Raw genomic sequence first — 24,210 nt, forward strand, 5'->3', positions numbered from 1 at the left:
GAAAATTGAAATCATGATAGAGGAAGGCAGGAGAAAAAAGGCATAAGATATAAACATCAGAAATACCTCATGATCCAAAAAGGTTTATTACAAAATTAATATATTTGCTGAATCAATAAAGTAAGCTTTGTTGGTTCAATCTTTTGAAGGGAATAAAAGACTTGGATAACTGAGAGGAAAGGAAAAAGAGATAGGAGGCTGTGGTTGAGCTTACCATCAAATGTTCATTAAGATAAAACCAGGCAGAGTGACTTAGTCTTAATATAAATCAGTTATACTCAAAGAGAAAGGTGGGATGAAAAGGGTATTAGATATTAGAAGCTTTGGGACTGTAATTTTAGAAAGCATTTTCAATATTATACTACATATAATTTCACATTTAGAAGGGAATCACCTATTCTGAAATGTCAAAAAGCTTTAAAAGGAGGACAATTTTTATGTAACCCAAAGGGAACCAAGAAGGGTTAAAAAAAATGCTAAGAAATAGTGAGAAATAAGATTACCTTTTATCTGTATTATATCCTTAACTCTAAATTCACAACCATTATTTGACAGTTGTGTAAATGTGGATAAGTTTCCTAATCCATATAAAGTCTCAATTTTTCTCTCACACAAAAAATAAAAAGATAAAAAAATCAAATTGTGTTCGCAGCCACCGCCGCGCCACCGCCCCTTCCAACATCAGGGCCGCCTCTAGCTTGTCGAGCTCCAGCCTAAGGAAAAGAGGGTGTAAGTAAGGAGGTCTCTATATCATTGCTCATACAAAGCCGACTGCCCACAAATCGACTGGTGATAAAGCACCTAGGAAGCAACTGGCTACAAAAGCTACATGCAAAGAGTGCGCCCTCTACTGGAGGGGTGAAGGAACTTCATCATTACAAGCCTGGTACCGTGGTACTCCGTGAAATTAAATGTCATTAGTCCACTGAACTTCTGATTCGCAAACTTCCCTTCCAGAGTCTGGTGCGGGAAATTACTCAGGACTTCAAAACAGATCTGCGCTTCCAGCGTGGAGCTATCAGTGCTTTGCAGGAAGCAAGTGAGGCCTGTCTGGTTGGACTTTTTGAAGACACCAACCTGTGTGCTATCCATGCCAAACGTGTAACAATTTTGCTAAAAGACATTCAGCTAGCACGCTGCATACGTGGAGAACGTGCTTAAGAATCCACTATGATGGGAAACATTTCATTCTTAAAAACAAAAACAAAAACAAAAACAAAAATTCTTCTTTCTGTTACTGGTAGTTCTGAACGTTAGATATTTTTTTCCCATGGTGCCAAAAGGTACCTAAATATATGATTACAAGTGGCAAAATAGGGGACAGAAACCAGGTATTGGCAGTTTTTCCATTTTAATTCACGCGTGAATTTTTAATATAAATGTGGGGACATAAAGCATTACTGCAAGTCAAAATGTTTCAGTGAACAAGTTTCAGCAGTTCAACTTAATAACAAACCTGTTAAATTTTTCTGGACAATGACAGCATTTGGATTTTTTTAAAACCAGTAAATTTCTTATTGATGGCAACTAGTTTGTAGCATTTTTAATCATACAGTAGATTCCATCCATTCACTATACTTTTCTAACTGAGTTGTCCTACATGCAGGTACATGTTTTTAATGTTGTCTGTCTTCTGTGCTGCTCCTGTAAGTTTGCTACTAAAATACATTAAACTAAAAAAAAAAAATCTTAGGCTTATTGACAGTATTAAAGAAGATGCTGAGTGCTGCAGATATTCACAAAAATTTTAAATCACTTCCACATTTGCAGAATTGCAAAAGACACATAGGATAAAAACAAAGAATCTGGCTGGGAAAACCTTTAATCATTCTATTGGCTCAGAGTCTAGAGCATTTCCTAAGTCAGAGTATAATCATGGTTAAGTAGATATTTCCAAAAATATAATATATTCACAATCTATTATCTGCATAATTTAGGTCTAGAATCTTATACCTAAAAAATTCTGAAAACAAATGTTTCCATTATTCACTTAGCAGTAAAACATGATTTGAAATGTCATAAAGGTAATTCATAATCTTTATTTGTCACACTTAACTCTGACTACTCATATGTTTTGCTAGAAAATTAATACATTTGACTATGCAGTGCTGGCTCAAATATGCCTACAAATGTTAATGTTGCACATTACATATGTTGTATGCTACCTTCATAAGTACCCCCCACCCCAAAATCTGAAATCTGAAACATAAATGGCCCCAAGGGTTTTGGATAAGGGATTGTGGAAACACAGACATAAGTGAGAAAATAATCCACCATCCACCCACTCAGAAACACCCAAGACCGTTTTTGTGATCAGCCTGAAACTAAAATCTAGTACAAGTCTCCAATTTTATATGAAAAACTTATTTAATATTATTATTAATATTACAAAGAGACTATAGTTACTTATTATACATAACTGTATGTGACTTCAGTATATACTCACATAATTAAGACCAACTCAACAATAAAAAGGACTAACAATAAATGTTTCTTGTACCAGGTGGTAGACATATTATTTAATTTAATTTAATTAAAACTTTGGATAAGTACATACTAGTAGGTTCATTTTGCAGTCAGGGCCACTATGGCTCACTATTTAAATAACTTGCTCAAAGTTTCAGAATTAGTCAATGATGGTGTCAGAATTAAAACCTCTTGTCTATTTCAAAAAAACAAAACAAAACAAAAAAAAATCCACATTCAGTACACTACCATACATATGATTTCCAGTTGTTTATTTTATAAACCAATAAAGTTATAAGTAAACAACAAAACCTTGCTGACTGACATAAAGTTTCCCAAGTTTAATCTGCAAGTAGGGATTATTTTTAAACATTAAAATATAGTTACTGTAACAAACACGTAGCACTTAAAATGTGCCAGGTACTATTTTAAATATTTAACATGTTATTAACTCATCTAATTCTCACAGTACTTTGAGATATGTGCTATTGTCTCCATTCCACAGATCAAAAAACTGAAGCTTAAGAGAGGTTAAGTAACTTGCAAAAAGGTCACTAGTAAGTAGCTGAGCTGAGCTCACAAGCTAGGCAGTCCTGGTTCTTCATAGTTACCCTGTAGAAAAGCCAGTGTCTCAGTTTAAAAGATTCTAGACACATATACCCACACTCACTCATCTTTTCTTTCATTTTACTGAGAGCTTTTAAAAAAATGTAGCACGGAAAAGCACTGGACCAGCACTGTGGACCTAACCAGAGTGTCTAGAGTTGCCAGTTCTAGTTAATTGAAAACTGGTAAGATGTACTTGGGATATTAGTGAAGCAACTGTGCCGTTTATGTTACCTGCTTGCTCAAAGGGGGCTAGGCTGATGCCAGAAACTTCAGACTAAAGCTAAAAAAAAAAAGCTTAGATGACTAGAGGTTAGCAATCGTAAGGAAGAAAGGGGTAAAGCTCAGTGGTAGAACACATTCTCAGCATGCACAAGGTCCTGGGGTTCAATCCTCAGTACCTCAATTAAAAAAAATAATAAGGAAGAAAGAAAATCCTGCTTAAAGGCAGCATTCCTGAAGCTCTGCTATGTATGTATACCAAAAGACCCTTGGAAGATCCTGCACTGTGGCTGAAAATTCACTAAGAACAATGTTCAGACAATTCTTTGGATGTATGCTTTGTTTCCATGCCTAAGTAGAATATGAACTATACACAGAAGCTGGTTTCTTCAAGAAAAGTTAAAAAGGCCATGCTAAATGACTACCATTAAAGTTTTTAGAAGGAATGAGATGTTCACATCAACTTGGCAAGAAAACTTTAGAAAAAAAAGTTTTAAAGGCTACATTCAAAAGGTCAGGTAATAACAAGTGTTAGTAAAAATGTAGAGAAATGGGATTCTAGTACATTGCTTGTGGGAATGTAAAATGGAGTAGCCATTTTGGAAAACATTCTGGCATCTCCCCAAAACATGAAATATAGTTAGTAACTGATCCAGCAATTTCACTTCTAGGTCTATACCTAAGAGAAATGAAAACATCTGTCCACACAGAAAGTTGTATACAAATGTTCAAAATAGCATGCACAACAGCAAAAAAGTAGAAGCAACCCAAATGCCATCAACTGATAAAGGGATAAACAAAATAGGGATAAACAAATAGAGTGTATTTATACAATGGAATCTTATTTGGCAATAAAAAGGAATGAAGTACTGATACATCCTCCAATGTGGATGAACCTTGAAAATGTTATACCCAGTGAAAGAAGCCAGGCACAAAAAATTCCACTTATATGAAATATCCAACAAAATCCATAGAGACATAAAGCAGATCAATAGTAGCTTAAGGCTGGAGGGATTGGAGAATGATAACTAAAGAGTATAGGGTTTCTTTTGGAGGCAAGAAAAGTGTTCTAAAATTGACTGAGGTGATAGCTGTACAACTCAGTGAATATAATAAAAAGCCACCAACTGCACACTTTAAATGGGTGAACTATAGGGTATGTGAATTATAACATAATAAAATTGTTTATCAAAAGTTTAAAGGGAGTTATCAAAACCAATACCAAGGTTATTAAGTCAAATAATGTGACTCTGCATACAGCTTAAATCTCTTGGTTCGTATGTTAAGTGTATCAGAATCCTCTGCTGTCTATGAGATCCAAGGGCAGGAATTCTGGCTTAGTCATTATTTATTTATTTTTCTATTGAAGTACAGTTGACTTACAGTATTGTGTTAGTTTCAGGTATACAGCAAACAGATTCATTTTTTTTTCAGATTATTTTCCATTACAGATTATTACAAAATATTATAGCTCCCCATGCTATACAGCAAATCCCTGTTGCTTATCTATTTTATATATAATAGTATGTAACTGTTAATCTCATACTCCTAATTTATCCCCCCATCCCTCCCTGCACCATGTCCTAGTCATTTTTATATTTATAGTGCTTGGCACATGGTCGTACTCAAACATTTGTCAAACAATTGGAGGGGAAAAAAATCCTGTACCCTAGGAGCTATGCAGTATCATAGAGAAAGGGTCGATCCTGTGAACTAAATATGGGAACTCAAGCATCAAAGTGGCAAAAAAGAAATCCTACCTGCTGCAGGATACCTTGTTGGTGATGACTACAGAGGCAGTAAATCAACAAGCATGTTACTTCCAGAAATATAAACACATTAAATATGAGAGAAGGAATTAAATTTCAAAGCAACTGTCAGTCTCCCACTTCTGCTAGATCAGAGGCCTGTCTTGTGAGTTAGGCAACCAAGACATCTGCCCTAGACTTATGCTTGATGGGGACTCTGGGGAGCATGACACCTCACTCTCCTTTTCTGAAGATCGTTAAATTTCACTAACAAAATAGGGGTCTCTAACAATATCCTAAGGGGCCAGTGAAAAGCACAGACAGTATGGTCTCTTTCCACTTGCAGTGTATCCTGGCCAGCCCTGACAGGTTGCCTTTGTGATCTCTATCCTTCTGGGCTCTCATGTGAAAATGGACGATGAAACAAGAAATCTACAACGTACATATCTGACTTTGATACTCTGAAAATGAAACTGAGAGACCAAGGGACACAAGTAGTATTTCATATTCTAGGAAGAAAAGAGGAATTTGTCAGCACCTACAGAACTGTTATCTTCCACAGCTAAAACATATCAATCTGTTTCTAAACGGAGGCTTCTAAGAACTGTCTGACTAGTTGAAATCTCGTAGGACTTCAGTCTTACTTCTGAGCAGATTAATAATATTAGGAAAAAAGTACCATTTCCCAAACCGGTATCTTTTTTTCTGCCTTTTTAGTCTGCACCCTACAAGCTTCCTCATTCATGAACTACTATAATGCTACTACTACCCAGAAAGTTCTAACGCATTCAAAATCTTTTATTACTCAAGAGAATGAAGCCAGAACGAAGAAACAAGAATTACCTCTTTGGACTTAACTATGACCGAAAAGCAGTTAAGTGTCAAATTACAGAAGGAAAAGAAACTCACAAATAATTTGAACAAAGAAAATTAATGTTTCCTACTATACAAGAGAAACAAATTTGAAAAATAAATCTAAAAAAGAATGGTCAGAATCATGAGAAGTCTAGAAGCCATGTAACTCAGAATGTTTGTCTTGGTAAGAAAATATGTTTGTGAGAGTATATGAGGACAAGATTAATCTATACTCTAACTTAATGTGAAGATTAAATGAAACAGTGTACGTAAAATGCTTAACACCAAGACAGGAATACAGTCAACAATGAAACAAAGGTAGCTCTCTATTAATAGAGTGTGGAACAATGGAATAAACTACTTTACCGTGGTAGTTACTAATAATTCCTATTAGCGAAAACAAAAGCTTGTCAGTGGTAGTGGGGATTAAAGGCATAGCACTAACTCTCCCAAATATATGCAATTCTAGAATTCTATCCTTATACACCCAATCCTAAAACTCTAGAATCCTACCCTAACATAGCCACAATTACATTGTCACAAATCAATCACTCTTTCAGGACCAAACCTGTTCATTCGTTTACAATAAGGACTTCTTGGTCCCGCAGAAGATAACCGATATCTTGGTCTTGCTGGAGAAGCCGGACCACTATAAAATATGTTGGGCTTTCTCTGATGACGAGGTTCTTAAAAAAAAAAAAAAATTACATGTATATGACATATAAATATGTACAGAGAGAATTCTGCTCTTCATCTAAATACTTACAAAGGTGCTGTCTTCCATGAAAATACTAGTACATATCCACTACAGAATATTTTACTGTTCATGTTTTAAATCATTTATGTCTGCAGGGTTGCTGTTAAATATATATGTACAGCACAGACACCAACCAACCAAAACATACACTGGCCATAAACAACCATTATGATTATATTGATGCATAACAGCTGTTATCAGCCTTGCATATACATGATCATAAGTATTAAGGTATGACTTTACCATAAATCAAAAGCAGTCCTATTTATACAAATTTTACAAAATAAAGTACAAAGCTGTGAAATCTAAAGACAGACATGAAATTTCAAAAACAGTCCAATTATTTGCTTTGGTCAAGGTTAACATTTAACTTTCTTTAGAAGAAATAACTTCCTGCACACTTTAGATAAGAAAGACAATAGCCATGAGTACTCGGCACAATGAAAACATGAAAAATAAGGATAACAGAGGAAGGGCAATAAAGATAAAGGTAATATAATTACATCTTCCTCTGGGAAAAAAAATATATAGCACTTACTTTCCAATGGAGCCTGGTAGTAAACAGTAGCTTTTCTCTGTCTAAGATAATATCGTTTCTGATTATCTTCTTCTCCGTCCTCTTCATCTTCATCGTCATCATCTTCATCGTCATCATCTTCATCATCATCATCTTCATCTTCACCATCATCTTCATCTTCTTGGTCTTCACCCTCTTCAGATGATTCTACCATTAAGAAAGATTTACTTTCAGGATACTCCCCAAAATGTTAATAATTTTTAACATGGAGGATAGAAAGAGATCCTCCTTTTAAAATGTATTTACTTCTAGATTGTTCACAGAAAGAATCTGTAATTCTTTTGCAATATTAAATGAAGATGTTTAAAAATGAAGTAAAAAACTGTATAATTAAAAATGACAAGAAGAAGGAAAAAAGAAAGTTTTTAAAAGGCTACTGTCAGTAAGTACCAAACTAAAGTTTATGGTATTTCTGCTGACTTCATGAATATGGTGGACTATATACTTAAGCTTCCAAGTTAATGTAATATGTTGAGAAATCCAAGTATCTCCTCACTTAGTTTTTGCCTTTTAAACTTAAGTTTGACATTCCATCCAGCCCTCTGGCTGTCATTGAGTTACATACAGCATAACTCAAATAATCTACTTATGATAATATAATAAATCACAGCAGTAACTCCTAAACAGAATAATAAAACTTAACTTTAATCACCTTTAAACTAAAATAGAGATATGTTGTCTGTAGGTGTATTAAACAAGCAAACCAGTTTCATTTGCTTTATAACTGTTGATTTCAAATACTCTCCCGACAAAACATATTATCCTTTTATCTCACCTGCCCCCTTTTTCTCTTAAACTATAACCAACCCTTTGATTTATCCAATTACTATATATGTCACAGCTTCTAAATAAAAAGGCTACAACCTACTTAATAAAAAGTACTGAAATTCAAACCCAGAACACAGTACAAGAGAAAAGACTAACCCACACTGCCTTCTTGATTGTCAGTTGTCTCTTCATCAGTTCTTTGAATACCTTTTTGTTTTCCTCTTGTGTACATGTTAAGATTCCCCTAAAAATGTTTAAGTAAAATCCATTAACATTTAGTATATTTTTTTAAAAATCCAGTCGAATCTCCCAATATTGCTTAAAGTATAGTTTCAGCTATAAACTCTTACAACTCCAGCAATAACTAGTGACTGATCAAACAAATGCTGAACAAAATGATAAATAATTTAACAATATAGTTTCAGCTATAAACTCTTACAACTCCAGCAATAACTAGTGACTGATCAAACAAATGCTGAACAAAATGATAAATAATTTAACCAAAAAATGGATAGGTACTATAGAAAAAAGGGTAAACTGGAGATTATTAAATTATCCCCTTAATGGAAGAATATATTTACTTCTTTTGTTTGATTAAACACTCCCAAGTCTTCAAGTTCTCTCATTCGTTGTCTACGCATTTTCTTCATATCATCCATTTTTTGAAGTACAGCTTCAGCAGTGCTTAAAAAAATTGATATGAATATAAGCTAAAATTGTAAAAGAGTAGTACATTTTAAAAAACTTAATTTTTCTTCCACTGCATTCTTTGAGTGCTGGGATTTTAAATATTGCTACAAAAAGTATTGATGCATTTTTATAAAAATATTTTAAAATATTCTTTTCAAGAATTTAAATACTCATAATGATAACTCTCCTTTACAATTTACATAAGCTGAATGCATCAGGTATTTATGCTAGTCAAAATCTAGTCCCCAACAAAATTTTGCCAGGTCAGTCATCTTGATCTAAATAATTTTTACTTACTTTGTTATAAGTTTGTCAAATAGCACAGACTGGTTCACACTACCATAACGACTTCTAATCCTACAACTTCGGCGAACTTCAACATCACCATTCTCTTCATGCAAGTGTTCTGTATTTTGAACAATGTTTCTAGTCCTCAATGACCGAGTAACTGGAATCACTTTGTCTTCATAGATGTGTATATAAAAGCAAATGGAAAGATTTGAAATAACAGCATTTATAAATGTATTCTAAAATGAACAATTGAACAGCTACACTTTCATATAACAAAATTATAGTATCTTAAACTTAATTCTTAAAAATATTAGGGAGGAAAAAAAGTTACAACATATACCTACCATACAATCCAGCCATATCATTCTCAAGAGAAAAGGAAAGATATATATAATACAAAGACTCGCGCACAAATGTTCAAAGTAGTTGGTGACAGCCTCAAAATGGAAACAACCCAAAAGTCCATCAAAAGATGAATAAACAAATTGTGGGAAACAACCTAAGCATCTGTCAATAGATGATGGGTAAAGACAACGTGGAATATACACACAATAGAATATTATTCAGCCATAAGAAAGAAGAACATCCTACCATTTCCAATATGATGACTGGAAATTGAGGGCATTATGCTAAGTGAAATACAAGTCAGAGAAAGACAAACACTGAACGATATTACCTATATGTGGAATCTAGCAAAACTGAACTCATAGAAAGAGACTAGAATGATGGTTACAAAAGACTGGGTGGTGGGGTGAGAGAAAAGGGCAGATTGTTGGTCAAAAAGTACAAATTTCCAGCCATATGATAAGCAAGTCATAAAGCTCTAATATGCAGCGTAACAATTATAGTTGATAATACTGTATTGTATACTTGAAAGCTGCTAAGAAAGCCATTTCTTAAATGTTCTCAGCACAAAAAAGAAATGGTAATTATGTGACAAGATGCAGGTGTTAGCTAAAGCTATGGTAGTAATCATTCTGCAATATATACATATATATAAGTATCAAATCAACATTTGTTGTACCCCTTAAATTAACATAATATTACATGCTAATTATATCACAATAAGACTGAGGGAAGAAAAAGATGAATTGTCCTATACCCATATAATGGACTACTACTCAGCAATAAAAACCAACAACATGGATGATACTCAAAGTAATTATGTAGAGTAAAAGAACTCAGACAAAAAAGAATGCAAACTATGTAATTCCACTGATATAAAATTCTAGAAAATACTAATCTATAGTGACAAAAAGTAGATTGCTGATGGCTGCTTAGGAATCTTGGGGCATGGAGAGTATGGAGAGGAGACAGGGGAGCCAGGAGGGATTATAAAGGGGCCTGAGGAAATCTGGAGAGGTGACAGTTATCTTCATTATCTTATTGTGGTTTCACGGCACACACTTATGTCAAAACCAAACAAACTATACACTTTAAATATGGAGAGTTTATTACATGTACCTCAATATACCTGTAAAAAAAAATTAATTACATGTTAAAATGCCTTAACATTACTTACCTTCTTTGCACTCTTCTTTTTTTTTATCAGCCTGCTGTCTGGCCAATTGCCTGTATGAAAAAAATACATTAAATAATTCAAAATAGTTGACATAATTTTAAATCCTATTATCTCATAGCACTACAAACTAGGACAAAAGCTAAATCAGCTGGGAGGGTAAATACCTATAGATACCAAAAAACCTAAAAGGAAAAAAATTAGCTTGAGAATATCTATGCTTATATAAGTGATGGCTAAACAAAGGCTGAGAACTCTGCTGTGAAATTTAACGATATATGGTCATCCCTCAGTATCAGTAGGAGACTGGTTCCAGAATCCCTGGAACCCCCACTCCATGAATACCAAAATCTGAAGGTGCTCAAGTCTCATATAAAAGGGTGTCGTATTTGCATATAACCTATGCCCATCCTTGGTATACTTATAAATTCTCTCTAGGTTACTTTTAATACCTAATGCAATGCAAATGCTATATAAATAGTTGTCAGCTAGTGGTAAATTCAAGTTTTGCTTTTTGGAACTTTCTGGAATTTTTTTTGGTGGGATATTTTTGATCCATGGTTGGTTGAATCTGTGGATACAAAACCCACAGATACAGAGGGCTAACCATATGCATTAACTCTTAGCTAAACAGAATTAATCAAATCAAAGTATCTTACTTAAAATTAAGAAATGAAATCCTTAACCCAAGTATTCAGGTACAATTGAACTAGTAAGCACTGAGCAAAAACGAGACAATGTGTTTTATACTACAGGGGTATAGTGGCCCCATATCCTTGAGGAGTTTATAACTATACACAGAACTATGAACATCTCAAAGAATTTAGTGATATGTTAATTTCCTTCTAGGAACGTTTGCTGGCTACAATCTTTACATGACATGTATTATTATTCACATGTAGCAACAGTCACATTTGTGAATCAGATATCCCACCTACAAACTGACATACAGAATCTGCTGAATTGGAAAGAACACCTTCCAACACTTAAAAAAAGTAACCTTCTCTCATCTTTTCCCCAAAATCCACTGAGCAAGCAAAGCAGTATGTCTCATTAACTTATTTTTAGGAACTCAATTTTCCATACTTGGATAGGCTCTATCTATTAATCAACCTATGTATCAAGATATTTGCAAGTAGGCTGGCTGTACCCACGGAATTTCAAATGTGACACCCTAAAATAAAACAAAATCATCTTATCCAGAAGTCAACTCATCCTCATAACAATGTAAGTCATCATTAGTTCCCTACCACTATTGGAACACAGGTAAGAACCAAGAACAAAATAAAAAACCTTTCAGTAATCTATCTACAGGTCAAGGCCTAGTTTGTTCCCAGACTCACAGACATTTCTCACAGAGGAGCCCCTCCTCCCATACCATGCAGGTCTATACTTTTATTAACTAGGCCCCCTATTAGATGCTAAAAACACAAAGATTAAAGCAGTGTTCCCCCTCCTTTTTTTTTTGCCTGCAGGGGAAGCACTTTTCCCCTTGCAGGGTTTGTTAAACCTTTTCTTAAACAGCTAGATAATAAAAAATTTAGGCTTGTTAGCCATATAGTCTGTTATAACTACTCCTACAACTCTAACATTGAAGCAGGAAAACAGCCATAGACAGAATGAATGGGCATGGCTATGTTCCAATGAAACTATTTACAAAAACAGGTATCTGGACTTTTGTCAACTCCTGCAAATCTTTTCTCCCTAGAAAACTGCACATACACATACAAGTTTAAACTTTATTTCAGAAGTTTCATGTGCCCCCTGAAAACCATGATTACTAGACCCTACTTAAGAATTCTAGGGCCAAAGAAATATATATTCTGCCCTCAAGGCATAGTTACTCAAATGTTTCTGTATTATTCTACCAGTCTTGCTCCCCTGGTCTTTGAGCTCCAAACAGACTGAAAACAAGGGGGAGGTGGTGGAGTGAAAAAACACAGAAAGGAAGTAAGCAAAGAGATGACTATAGTCAGGCAAACCAGCAAAAGCAAAAAAGGTCAGCCTGATAAGAAAAACTACATAAAGCACAATTTAAAAATATGACAGGCCACTTTATGTAAGTCTTATACAAACAGGTCCTGATGCTGTCACTTTATAAAATTATAGTCTTTGTGATAATAGGGATACAGGGAGTTTTTTTTAAAGATAGGAATTCTTCTCCATAGAAGAAATACAAATGGCTGACCAGTAAATACATAAAAAGATACTTAACATTATTAGCCATCAAAGAAATGCAAATAAGAACCACAATGAGATACTTCACACCCACTAAAATGGCTAAAACTGAAGACAGACTACGACAAGTGTTGGTGAAGACATAGAGCAACTGGAACCCTCATACACTGCTGGTGGGAATGTAAAATGGTACTGTGGCTTTGGACAAATTTGGCAGTTCCTCAACATTAAAACAGAGTCATCATTTAGCCCAGCAATTCATTTCTACCCAGAAGAATCTAAAGCTTATGTCCACACAAAAATCTGTACACCACTGTTCACAGCATTATTCATATCAACCCAAAAGCGTAAACAATTCAAATGAATCAATAAACAAAATGTGATATATTCACATAATGGAATCTTACTTGGCAATAAAAAGAACGAAGTGTTGATAAATACTACAATATAGATAAACCTTCAAAACATTATACCAAGTAAAAGAAGCCAAACACAAAAGGCCATATAGTGTATGATTCCACCTATATGAAATGTCCAGAATAGGCAAATCCACAGTGATAGAAAGTAGATCATGGTTCCCAAGGGGCCAGGGGTGGGGGAATAACAGGCGTGGGGTTTCTTATTGGGGTGATGAAAATGTTCTGAAATTAGATAGCAGGGATGATTGCACAATATTGTGAATATTCTAAAACCACTGAATTACACACTTTAAAATCGTGAATTTTATGGTATGTGAATTAGATTTCAGTAAGTCATAATTTTTAAATAATTAATAAAAAGACAGGAAATCAATATATTGTAGAAGGAATCTAATTTACCAAGTCACTCATCCTTAAATCAGGATTTAAAAAGCACTTACTTTAATACAGCTCTTTACTACCTTTTGAGCATAAAGTCTAGCCAATGTTTTACAAACATGAATAACATACAGAGCCTTCTAAAGACAGACTTTGAGGACTTTCAACATTAATTTTTTTATGACTATGTATAAGCCACACTAGATATAAATTCATTTAAGTTTTATACAAATAAAACTATAAAACCAACCACCAACAAAAGTATTAACAGAATACACTGCAGGTTTTGCTGAAACAAACTAGCCATTTGCTGTGTGAATGTGGTTCAGATTGCTATCAGTTTCCCTTGAATTTGTCATGTTATATATCATTTTTATTATGTATCATGATGACAATTCATCCACTTCTTTTTATTTGAAGTGCTCCAAACCTTCATTTGAACAGCATGCCATGACATCACACCACCAAGCTTTCTCTTAGAAGCAGATGCATCGTTATGTGTTAAGGTTAGACTAGATCTTATCTAATGAACCTGAGATAACTAAAGTACTACTACTTGGTGCCAACTGTAAACATAAATGTAGGGCCTGAAATTTTACGACTATTTTTTTTATAAAGTAGCAATTTAGATCATTCAGAATGTTTATTTTCCTTCAGATCATGAAATACATTTTTTCATTCTCACAGAGAACTCATGGACCCCACACACCCCACACAAGAAGAGTTCAATTTTCAGAAATAATGGGGTAGCTTAAATCATATTTCATCAACTCTAAAAATTGTACATTCTCCCCTATTTTAACAACTTTGAAATTGGGATATCTTACAATTGACTTAGTGTTTATTTTTCTTTTTCACTGTCTCATAAAATAATGTTGTGTGTTTCAATTGTTGCTACCTTGGATTCCATGAAATACAGTAGTAGGCATGCCATAAATACTGGTTGAAGTAAAATGCAGGTTTAAATATATATATGAGACCAATTCAATAATTTTTTTAAAAAGTGATCAAAAAGTAAACTTAAAAGGGCGCCACCTCACTTATTTGGAAAATATGCTACACAAAATAAGAATCAAAATTTTATTTGAGAGTAGGAGGATTCTAGTTTTCTAAGCCATTATGAGTAAATTCTTTATGAGAAGAATTAATGTAAAAACAATTATCTCATCAAACAAATTTTATTCTAATTGGCACTCCCCTCTCTTTATGTTAAGCTCATCAAAATGGGGAAACAAGTGAATGTTTTGAGGTAATTAAAGCTGGAGTTAAATTTACCCTGGATCAAACAAACTCAAGTCCCACAAACGACATAACCAATTCATTGAAACTAACTCCTTGAGTATTAAAATGGGATTCATACCACCTATCTCTGGGTTCTTGAGAAAAGAAATTTAAATATGTATAAAGCATCTAGCCCCATTAAAGAAGTAAAAAAAAAAAAAAATCATGTTCCACCTCCTATGTGAAGACAGTTTTAGAAGTATACCAACACAGATATTCCTAAATTACTTAGAACTGATGATAGCAAGTAATTAGATATATAATTACTATTTTGAATAGTAGTAGTTAGAAAGGCTTTTTACAGACTATGAAGCAATACCACATATCATAAGCAAGTTACAGTCACAAAGTCTCTATATTACTCAAGTACTTAGAACTGATCCTGTATCAACCAATCTTGTTAGCTGCCCTCACACATATCACAGAATAATCTTTGAACAAGAAAATAAAAACAAACCTGACTATGTACACATTACATTTTTAATTAATACTCATTTGTTACAATTTCATTTCAAATAAATTACATTTTACAACCTGTACTCTTTATAACTGGTCAAGAATATACTTAAAAATTAAATGTAAATCCTAAATTACTACTTTAAATGATTCTGAATAAGCATTCAATCATCTTGTATTACCTTGTAAAATGCCTGCCATTAGCATGTTTCTCTGTTATTTCCATATTCTTGTCGAAACTAGAATCTGAAGAATTCCGTGCATTTTTTCTCAAAGATCTTAAAGCACGTGTCCGGTGGTAGGTTTCAACTTCCTTTACTGAAGACCCATCCTTTAAAAAAAAATTAAGAAAGCCATTAAATTTTTCTTCAGTCAAATCCCCAAGTTAAACTCCTCCTAAGATTTCTCTGTTATTGTAAGTTTGTAACAACTGCTTTTGGTGCAATACCATTTTGCATCTCCTCAGGAAACTATACTAGTTAATATCTAGAATGATCATTTTATGATAAACAATTACCAGCAATGTCTAGGAAGTGGCTAGTATAAGATTTATTGATGGTTTATAGTTCAATTTCATAACAAGTAGTCTGGAGAGTGAAAATTTGGATCACTGATAAAAAGTTGTAGTAGTTCATAACGGTTAAGTACTCTTTTATTTTAAAGCTACAGAAATTAGACAGATACACAGATACACCACTGTCTGTCATGCAACCACTGGCAGCAACCTTAAAATGAGTGAACAATCAGAACTGTAATTTTTGGCTTGGATGACAAAAATGAGTTACTACTATCTCAAACAGTTTCACCAAGATAATGCAACAACTTAATTTAAGAACTGTTTAGGTAATTTTTGCTCAATAGACTAGAGGCTCTCTAAGTTAGTGGGTTGCTTTTATGAGCTACAGAAGTTCTGTCATAAAGTATTCAAAATTTCATATATGCCTCTCTGAAATCACATAGAGCACACTTTTACATTAAAAAAGAAAGCACAAGTGCCTGAAAAGTCTATAATCCTATGCCTTACTACTCTAAAAATGGACAGTTTCAGAAAAACAAGCAGTGTTCTTGTTTTTTTTTTTTTTTAAATGAAATATTAGTGCACCCCTATGCCCCTTAGGCTGGCTTTATCTGGTCATTTCATTTAGTTTTATTAGGACACTGTGTTGTTTAATTCTGTTTCAGGCACAATATTTGATTAATCCACAAGTAAGGATATTTATACAACGAGGATCCGTGTAAGAATTAGACAGGTACTTCATAAGATATTAAATGATATGTATGATTTGTTACCACTTTTATCAGTGTACTACACATTTAGGTAGGTGTATTCTTTTTAAAATGAATATCTACATCTTAGATGGGTGTAGTGTAACTTAAGACTTTCCAAGGAAAACTGTAAGGGGGTCTATTTTCAGTTTCTCAACTTCCATATGTACTTTTTCTTAAAACTGATCTGTCTGAGAAAGCACCTTAATACAAGGCATCCTCTTTCATTCACCTCCCATTTTAGAAAAGAAAGTCGAGCCTCTCACTCATTCTGAATCTTACTATTGTGGACTGCTTCAAGTCATGAGAAACCTTCCTAAAGCCAAACAAAGAAAAACATTAGTGTAGGTGTTAAGAAATTGAATGGCTAAGCTAGGCAACAAATCCTTTCCTTTGTTAGGTGGTTTCCAATTCTTTGCTTTCAACAAAATTGAAAGGAGACCTAATCAAGCTAAGAGACCATTAAAAATGTTTGGCAAGTGATTTTCCAAATATAAGCCAGAAAAACTGAGTGCACTGCAACAAAACTCCTTTCATTACTATCTACTTATTTATGTGAACAATGTTTCTCAGTGCTTACATTTATTAAAACAATGAAATGGATGCCAAAACACTGTCTTCAGCAATAAGTAAGATTCATCCACAGATACATAAACTAACTGGGGTGGATGGGGGTCTTCAACCACAGGAAATTCTAACAAAGTATTACTTCCTATGTTAAATCATTTTAAATCAAAGTAGGTTTTTTTTGTTTTGCTCAGTTGAATATTAATAATTGTAATTCAATATGGAAAATTTTGATTTCTTGGAGCGTTGTCATCACAGAAAAGCAGAAAAATTTCAAATTTTGTTTTACAAGTATGAAAGGATAATGAAATGATTTTTCAGCATAAAAACATATCAAGATAAAATGCTGTGTTAAGTGAACTGGAAATACAAATTAAAAGAGGGAAAAATAGAATTAAGGTAAAATTTCTGACTGCTGAAAGAGCTTGTTCATGTATTTTTTTTTGTTTGTTTCAAGACATGTATCAAATAAGTATGGTTTCTAGACTCCAGTGGATATTTAAAGTCTGATGTAATACTTAAAAAAAAGTCAACATTAAAAGATGACAGAAATGATTTTCTTTGTAACTATTTAAACCGATGGAGGCAGAGGGAGCTTAGATGGCAGCTTAAAAATGTAAAAGATTACAGAGCTAAAAAAATTTTTAGAAACTCAGAAGAAAACAGGGGAAAACTTTCATGACATTGGATTTGGCAATGATTTCTTAGACATGACACCACAAGCACAGATATCAAAAGGAAAAATAGGTAAGCTGGACTTCATCAAAATTTAAACTTTTATGCAAAGGACGTTATCAACAGAGTGAAACAGAAACCCGTGGAATAGGAGAACATGTTTGCAAACCATATTTGTGACCAAAAATTGCTATCTATGATATACAAAGAACTCCTATGTCCTAACAACAACAACAAAAATTTTTAAATGGGCAAAGAATTTTGAGTAGAAATTTCTCCAATGAATACACACAAATGGCCAATACATATGTGAAAAGATGTTTAACATAACTAGTCATAAGGAAATACAAACCAAACCTACAATGAGATACCACTTCACTCATTAGGATGGCCACTATCAAAAAAAAAAAAAAAAAAAGAGAGAAAATAAGTGATGGCAAGGATGTGGAGAAACTGGAACCCTTGTGTGTAAAATGGTACAGACACTGTGGAAAATGATATGGCAATTCCTCAAAAAATAAAGACAGAATTACTGTAGGATCCAGCAATGCTACTTTTGGGGATATACTCAAAAGAAGTGAAAGCAGGAACTTAACAGATATCTGAATGGCCACATTCACAGGAGCATTATTCACAACAGCCAAAAGGTGGAAGCGATCTTACCATTCATCAACAAATGAATGTATAAAATGCACACATATATATATATATACACATGTACATACACATATACATAGTACATACAACAGAATACTACCCAGTCTTAAAAATAAAGGAAATTTTAACACATTGAAGTAACATGGATGAATCCTGAATATATTATGCTAAGTGAAGTAAGTCTGTCACATGAGAACAAAAATTGTTTCTTCTTATGAGGCTTCAAGAATAGTCAAATTCATAGAGATATAGGAAGTAGAATGATGGTTGCCAGGGGTTGAATGGAGGGAAAATGGGGAGTTAGTGTTTAATAGGTACAGAGTTTCAGTTTAGGAAGATGAAAATTTCTGGAGATGGAGGGTGGTAATAGCTATAGAAGAGTGTGAATGTACTTAACGTTATAAAACTGTACACTTAAAATGGTTAAAATGATAAATTTTGTTATCTATATTTTATTACAATTTAAAAAAAAGCAATGTCACCACATTCCTGGGAATAATTAAAAAAGGTTTGTTTCCATAGGAAAAAAGAAAAGAGGGGGGTGCTAAATACTGGGGAAAAAAAGATTCTCTGAGAAACTTGGAAGATTTAATCTTATAAGTGGTATAAGTATATCTTTGATTTGCATAGTGAGTGGCTTAGTTCATTCTTCCTAAATAAGCACTAGGCATCAAGAAAAGCTCTCCTTATAAAAATAAGGTCCTACTGTACAGTATAGGGAACTGTATTCAATACCTTGGAATGGCCTATAATGAAAAATATGAAAAGGAATATACATATGTATAACTGAATCACTATGCTGTACACCAAAATTAACACAATATTGTAAATTGACTATACATCAAATAAAAAAATTAATTAAAAAAAAGTTTTTAAAAAGGCTCTTCTTAAACCATGGAGAAAAAACCAAAAAACAGGTTTTTGGGGAATCACCTATATAGAGGTACATACTTGAGAATTTAAAAGTATCAATAACTTTCAAAAATGTTCCATATAAAAGCAACAAAAATTAAACCAATATGTGTACATTATAATCACATAATGAAGAAATGCACAGAGATGAAACTGTCACCCTTAATTCCAGCTACCCACAGATAACCACTATTAACATTTTGGTGCATAAACCATTCTTATGCAAACATATTCACACAATTTTAAAACTGGGATAATGCTATTTATGCTCTGTAATTTTTTACCAGTAATACAACCATTTCCCCATGTCATGAAATAATATTCCAAATATCTTTTAAAATAAATGAACAGTATTCCAGCCATTACATGAATCTATTTAACAAACTGCTTAACACATTACATTTAGGTTATCTGCCATTTTTTGTATGTATTATAAATACCTCTAGATGAACTATCTTGTGTACATCTGATTTCCTGAAGGAACCAGCAGCTATTAAAAAAGTACCATCTTAACATAGCTAATCAAAATAATTCTCAAGAGGTAAGTTAAACACCAACAATTAACAGTAATTAACAGTGGATGATTGAAACGGAGACTTTCACTATCAATTTTTCATATTTTTGCAACATGTATTACTAGAAAACATTTTCCTAGCAGGTGAAAAACAAAGAAAACATACTTAATCTGAAAACTAAACCTGGAGATATAGTGTCCTCATTTATCCTTTGGCTAAAATATACTTCAATATTGAGAGCACTGATAGTTCTTTAAAAGTGAGGATTTTAAAAAAAGAAAAAATTTATTTCATTAAATTTTAAGTCTGTTATAATCTTGCAGAATCAGTAAGTTAGTATAGGGAGCATGCAACGGTAACAAAAGGTTTTCCCCAAAGTAGACACAACTGCACAACAGAAAAACTGTTAATTTTCCACAAAAGAGCAGGGAAGCTTTAAATTCATAACAAAAAAATATGAATGGGAGTCAGCTGGCTGAGTCAATTCAAGTATCAATTCAACAAATGAGGTTAAGTAGGATTTTTAAAACCATAGTTATAATATTGACTATTCATCCAGACTTAGGGCTTCTTGAAATATAAAATATATTCATCCAGACTTAGGGCTTCTTGAAAGCTTGAACAGCAGTATACTCTAATGCACAATGGTATACATGTTACACACAGAATGGCTGTGATATCTCTCCTTAGCTTCAGCTTTAAGCACTGGTGTGGTCAATTAACTACCACAAGTTCCAGTAATTTGGTTTCTAACTCTATAGCTCTTTCAGTGGATCTAAAACTATCTCCTAATAGCTAAGTCCAATGGCCAATTCTACCTCACTGACTGCGATGAAGTTGGTCACTCCTTTCTTTGCTTTGATCTTTTGTTTACATGATACTCTTTTTAAACCTAATTCATCCTCTTCTCCCCCTTAAAATAAAGCCAATTCTCCAGATCTTAAATATTTTTGTGTTCTCCTATGTTTTCATTCACCTTCAAGAATTCAACTATCAAGTCTATATAGGTGACTCCCAAAGAAAAATAGTCCTAACTTCTCACCAAACTCTGGCATCATATTCCCAATGGTATACAGCGTACCTCTTTAGCAGGAAACACTGCCTTCCCTCCCTGTATCTGAACAACTCTCAGACCCCTTGCAGTACTTTTGGACTTTTTCTCGGTCCCTCTTAGTACCACCTTAACTTACGCTCTAGTTTTTTCTGCTTTGGTCTATTGCAATAATAGTGTTCTCAGTAAGAACTCAAACTCTTAAAGATAGACTGCCTAGGATTGATTCTTGGCATGTCACTTGGAGCTGTATAATACTGTTCAAGTTACGTAAGGTAGAGACTTTAGTTTCCATATCTGTAATAAGGATGATAATAGTAATAGTTACTTTATGGAGAAAGTGCATGTGTGCATATTAGGTACCTTGCCTGGCACCTAACAAGTATTATATAAATGGTCGCTATTAGTATTAAAATCTTTTAACTGGTCTTCCAAACTCCTGATTTGTTGACTATAATCCCTTCTAAACACCAGCTTATCAGATCCTTGTTCTAAAAGTTGCAACTTCTAAGCCTAAAATCAAAGGCCAGCCTAATACAAACCAACAAAAATAGACTATTTATTATTACTGCAAAACAAGTACTCTCAAATGCAGGGAAGCCATGTTACTCAACTCTAGGGATCAACATTTAATGCCACATGTCAAAATCCTCTATGGAGGAGACATAGAAGAGAGGAGTACCATGTCTCAAAAAGGTGTAATTCCCACTGGACATCCCAGCCTAGAAAAAAGCCTTTTCACCATACAACAATGAGCTAAGTGCCACCTGCTCAACCACCACATACCACTAATGTGGCAAGACAATTAACAAAATATTCATTACGCACTTACTATACTCAAGATTCTCTTCGAGGTGCCAAGAATTCACAGCTAAACAAAAGGTCAAAATTCAAATCTCTATAGAGTTACAATCTGATTTGGGGAGAGATTAAAAAAAAAATTTAAAAAGTAGGAAATTACAGAATATTGAGAAGGTGGTAAGTGCTGGGGAACAAAAACAGAGTAAAGGGGCCTGTCAATGAGTGGTCTGTAATTTTAAATAGGATGGTTAGGAAAGACTTGAAAGAGACTGATTCCTAGGTTCTCCCAGGTAGGACTCACAGCTCTATCAATTATTATAAAGGTGAATTTGAGCAAGGTTTAAGTCTCTGTGGCTCAGTCCTCTCACCTGCAAAGATAATCATACCTATCTTCTAAGGTTATCAGGGTTGAGTTAGTATTTGTAAAATTCTTGGAACACATTAAGCACTATGAGTTCTGAGTTTGTTTTTTTTTTAATTTAAAAAAAGGTAAAAGGTAAAGGAATGGCTCATGCAGATATCTAGGGAAAGAGTATTCCCAACAGAAGGTAGAGTAAGTGCAGACGTCTTGGGATTCAAGGAGCAGCTAGGCCAGAGTGGCTAAAGTAGACTGGGTTTTGCAAAAGGGAGAATGGAAGAGGATGTCGTCATGAGGGAAGGGGGCAAGGAAATGTAGGACTGCTCCTCAAATTTTAAATTTTACTCTTAGGGATTTTTGAGCAGAGGAGTAACCAACTGTTTCGACTTTAAAAGATCACTCTTTAAGCTATACTGAGAACTGATTTCTGGGGGGGAGGGCATTAGAGGGTGGAAAATAGGGAGGCCAGTCAAGAATCTATTTTCATAATCCAGGCAAGAGATAATGGCTTTGAAAGCAAAGCCAACAGAATTTGCTAATATGAAATGAGGAGTCATGAGTGACTGTAACATTTTTAACCTGAGGAACGGAAAAAATGGAGTGGCCATTAAAATTGACTGTGGTCTTAATAGCTGACAATGACTGAGTCCTAACCATAAGCCAAGTGATCAGGTAATTTCCTTACATGCATGATGACATTTAATCCTCACTACCCACATGGTGGGTTATCACCCCTTTCAACAAATATAGAAAGCTGCACATTATTGGAACCCTAAGGTTCAAAGCTAACAGTTCTTTATGGTACTTAACCAGTATTCAATACAACATTACAGTCACAGGATCTAACATTATTCTGAAGATAATAAACAATATTTACTGAAATAATTAGCTTTTCTGAACACAGGTTAATAATTCAAGGCACTGAGTTCACTGGAGAAGTGTCCAGCCTCCCCAGAGCTCTAACAACTTCTGCCTATGATTGAGAAACAGATCCTGAAAGGCAGGAAATTATTTGTTTTACAATTCTGAATAACAATTTCAGAGACTGGACTCTCTCATTCCCCTTAGCACGGGGCCCCTACAGAAGATACTGACAACTCATTTCACATAGTGACGACTCCCCTATCTACATTTTGTCACTCTCTCCCACCACACATACCTCTCCTTGGCCTCTCACTGTGACCTTTCAGTTCCTAAACCTCTCTCTGGCCTTATTTTCCCACCCCCACGCCTACAACAGAACTAGGCTCCTTCCTGCTGCCTTAACTTTCACTAGCGTTGCTTCCTCAATTTCTCCAGCCTTTTGTTAACGCTGTCTTCTTCACCTCTCTTTTAGCAGCTGGGGTGGGGAGGTGGAGGGACTCTCCCTCGGCGTTAAATCCGCCAAACATCCTAACGGTACTTCAGACCCAGAAGGAGAAGCACTTCTTTTAAGAAGACTATACTGCTCCACCAGCTTGGAAACCTACAGACCTTCTTCATAACTGAAGCATGACGTAAAAGGAAGGGAAAGGTGGTGGAGGCAGAGAATCCAAGTTTCAATTTAATTTTAGATCCACCACTTACTAGTTACCTTCTTGAGTCCGCTTTTCATCTGTAAGATAAATATCATAACTCTCCATTCCCATGGAGCCGTTATGATGCCCAAGTGAAGAGGATGTACGTGAAACGTTGCTCTCCATCCCTTCACATTACGCAACCTGGTAGTAGTCACTGCGCTGATTACCGAACCTCTCTGGATCGTAAATGAAGGTCAGGGAACCTGTTACAATCTTCCTATCCCCCGTGGCCCCTAAAACACTTATTACGCACACAGTAAGCGGTCAGTAAATGCCTCTAGCTTTCGATCGCTGCGAACCTAGGGCGGGAGCCTGGGCGACTGGTTAGGGAAGGGTGTGAGATGGGGGATGGGGCAGCCCCCAAGCCAAGGTTCGGCCTCCAACTGCACTTCGTCTGCGTAGGGCTTCGGTTTCCTCTCGCGTAAAAGTAGGCAGTAACGCACTGCTCAGCCCTCCTCCACTCAGCCCCATCTCGCACCCGACCCACACCCCTCTTCGGGCTCCGATCTCGAGAAGCCTTCCATTTTACTTGTCCTCCACCACACTCCGGCCAACCCGCCCCCTCCCCCGCGCCAACTGTCACCCGGACCGCCCGCCCATCCCCCGAGGCCCCACTCGGGCAACGGGCCGCGGACAGT

At 34.8% G+C, this 24,210-nt stretch overlaps 1 protein-coding gene and 1 pseudogene across 3 annotated transcripts in view; one reads left to right on the forward strand and one right to left on the reverse strand.

Moving 5' to 3' along the window:
* The window catches only part of ATAD2 (ATPase family AAA domain containing 2), a 58,132-nt gene that overhangs the window by 33,638 nt on the left and 284 nt on the right, over nucleotides 1–24,210 (reverse strand). For 2 of the 3 annotated variants that reach the window (XM_072949674.1, XM_072949673.1), the window contains exons 2-8: nucleotides 15,394–15,542; nucleotides 10,503–10,552; nucleotides 8,987–9,152; nucleotides 8,581–8,683; nucleotides 8,156–8,243; nucleotides 7,193–7,378; nucleotides 6,466–6,583 (exon numbers count right to left, since the gene is read on the reverse strand). In XM_072949674.1, coding sequence (XP_072805775.1) covers nucleotides 6,466–6,583; nucleotides 7,193–7,378; nucleotides 8,156–8,243; nucleotides 8,581–8,683; nucleotides 8,987–9,152; nucleotides 10,503–10,552; nucleotides 15,394–15,542 — 860 coding nt within the window. Of the gene's footprint in view, nucleotides 1–6,465; nucleotides 6,584–7,192; nucleotides 7,379–8,155; nucleotides 8,244–8,580; nucleotides 8,684–8,986; nucleotides 9,153–10,502; nucleotides 10,553–15,393; nucleotides 15,543–23,825; nucleotides 23,841–24,210 lie in introns of those variants that run through there. The other variant, XM_015245427.3, reaches the window with a different exon arrangement.
* On the forward strand, nucleotides 14–1,200 carry LOC102526570 (histone H3.3C-like; annotated as a pseudogene).

The sequence above is a fragment of the Vicugna pacos genome, chromosome 25, assembly GCF_048564905.1.
Source record: "Vicugna pacos chromosome 25, VicPac4, whole genome shotgun sequence".
NCBI lineage: Eukaryota > Metazoa > Chordata > Mammalia > Artiodactyla > Camelidae > Vicugna > Vicugna pacos.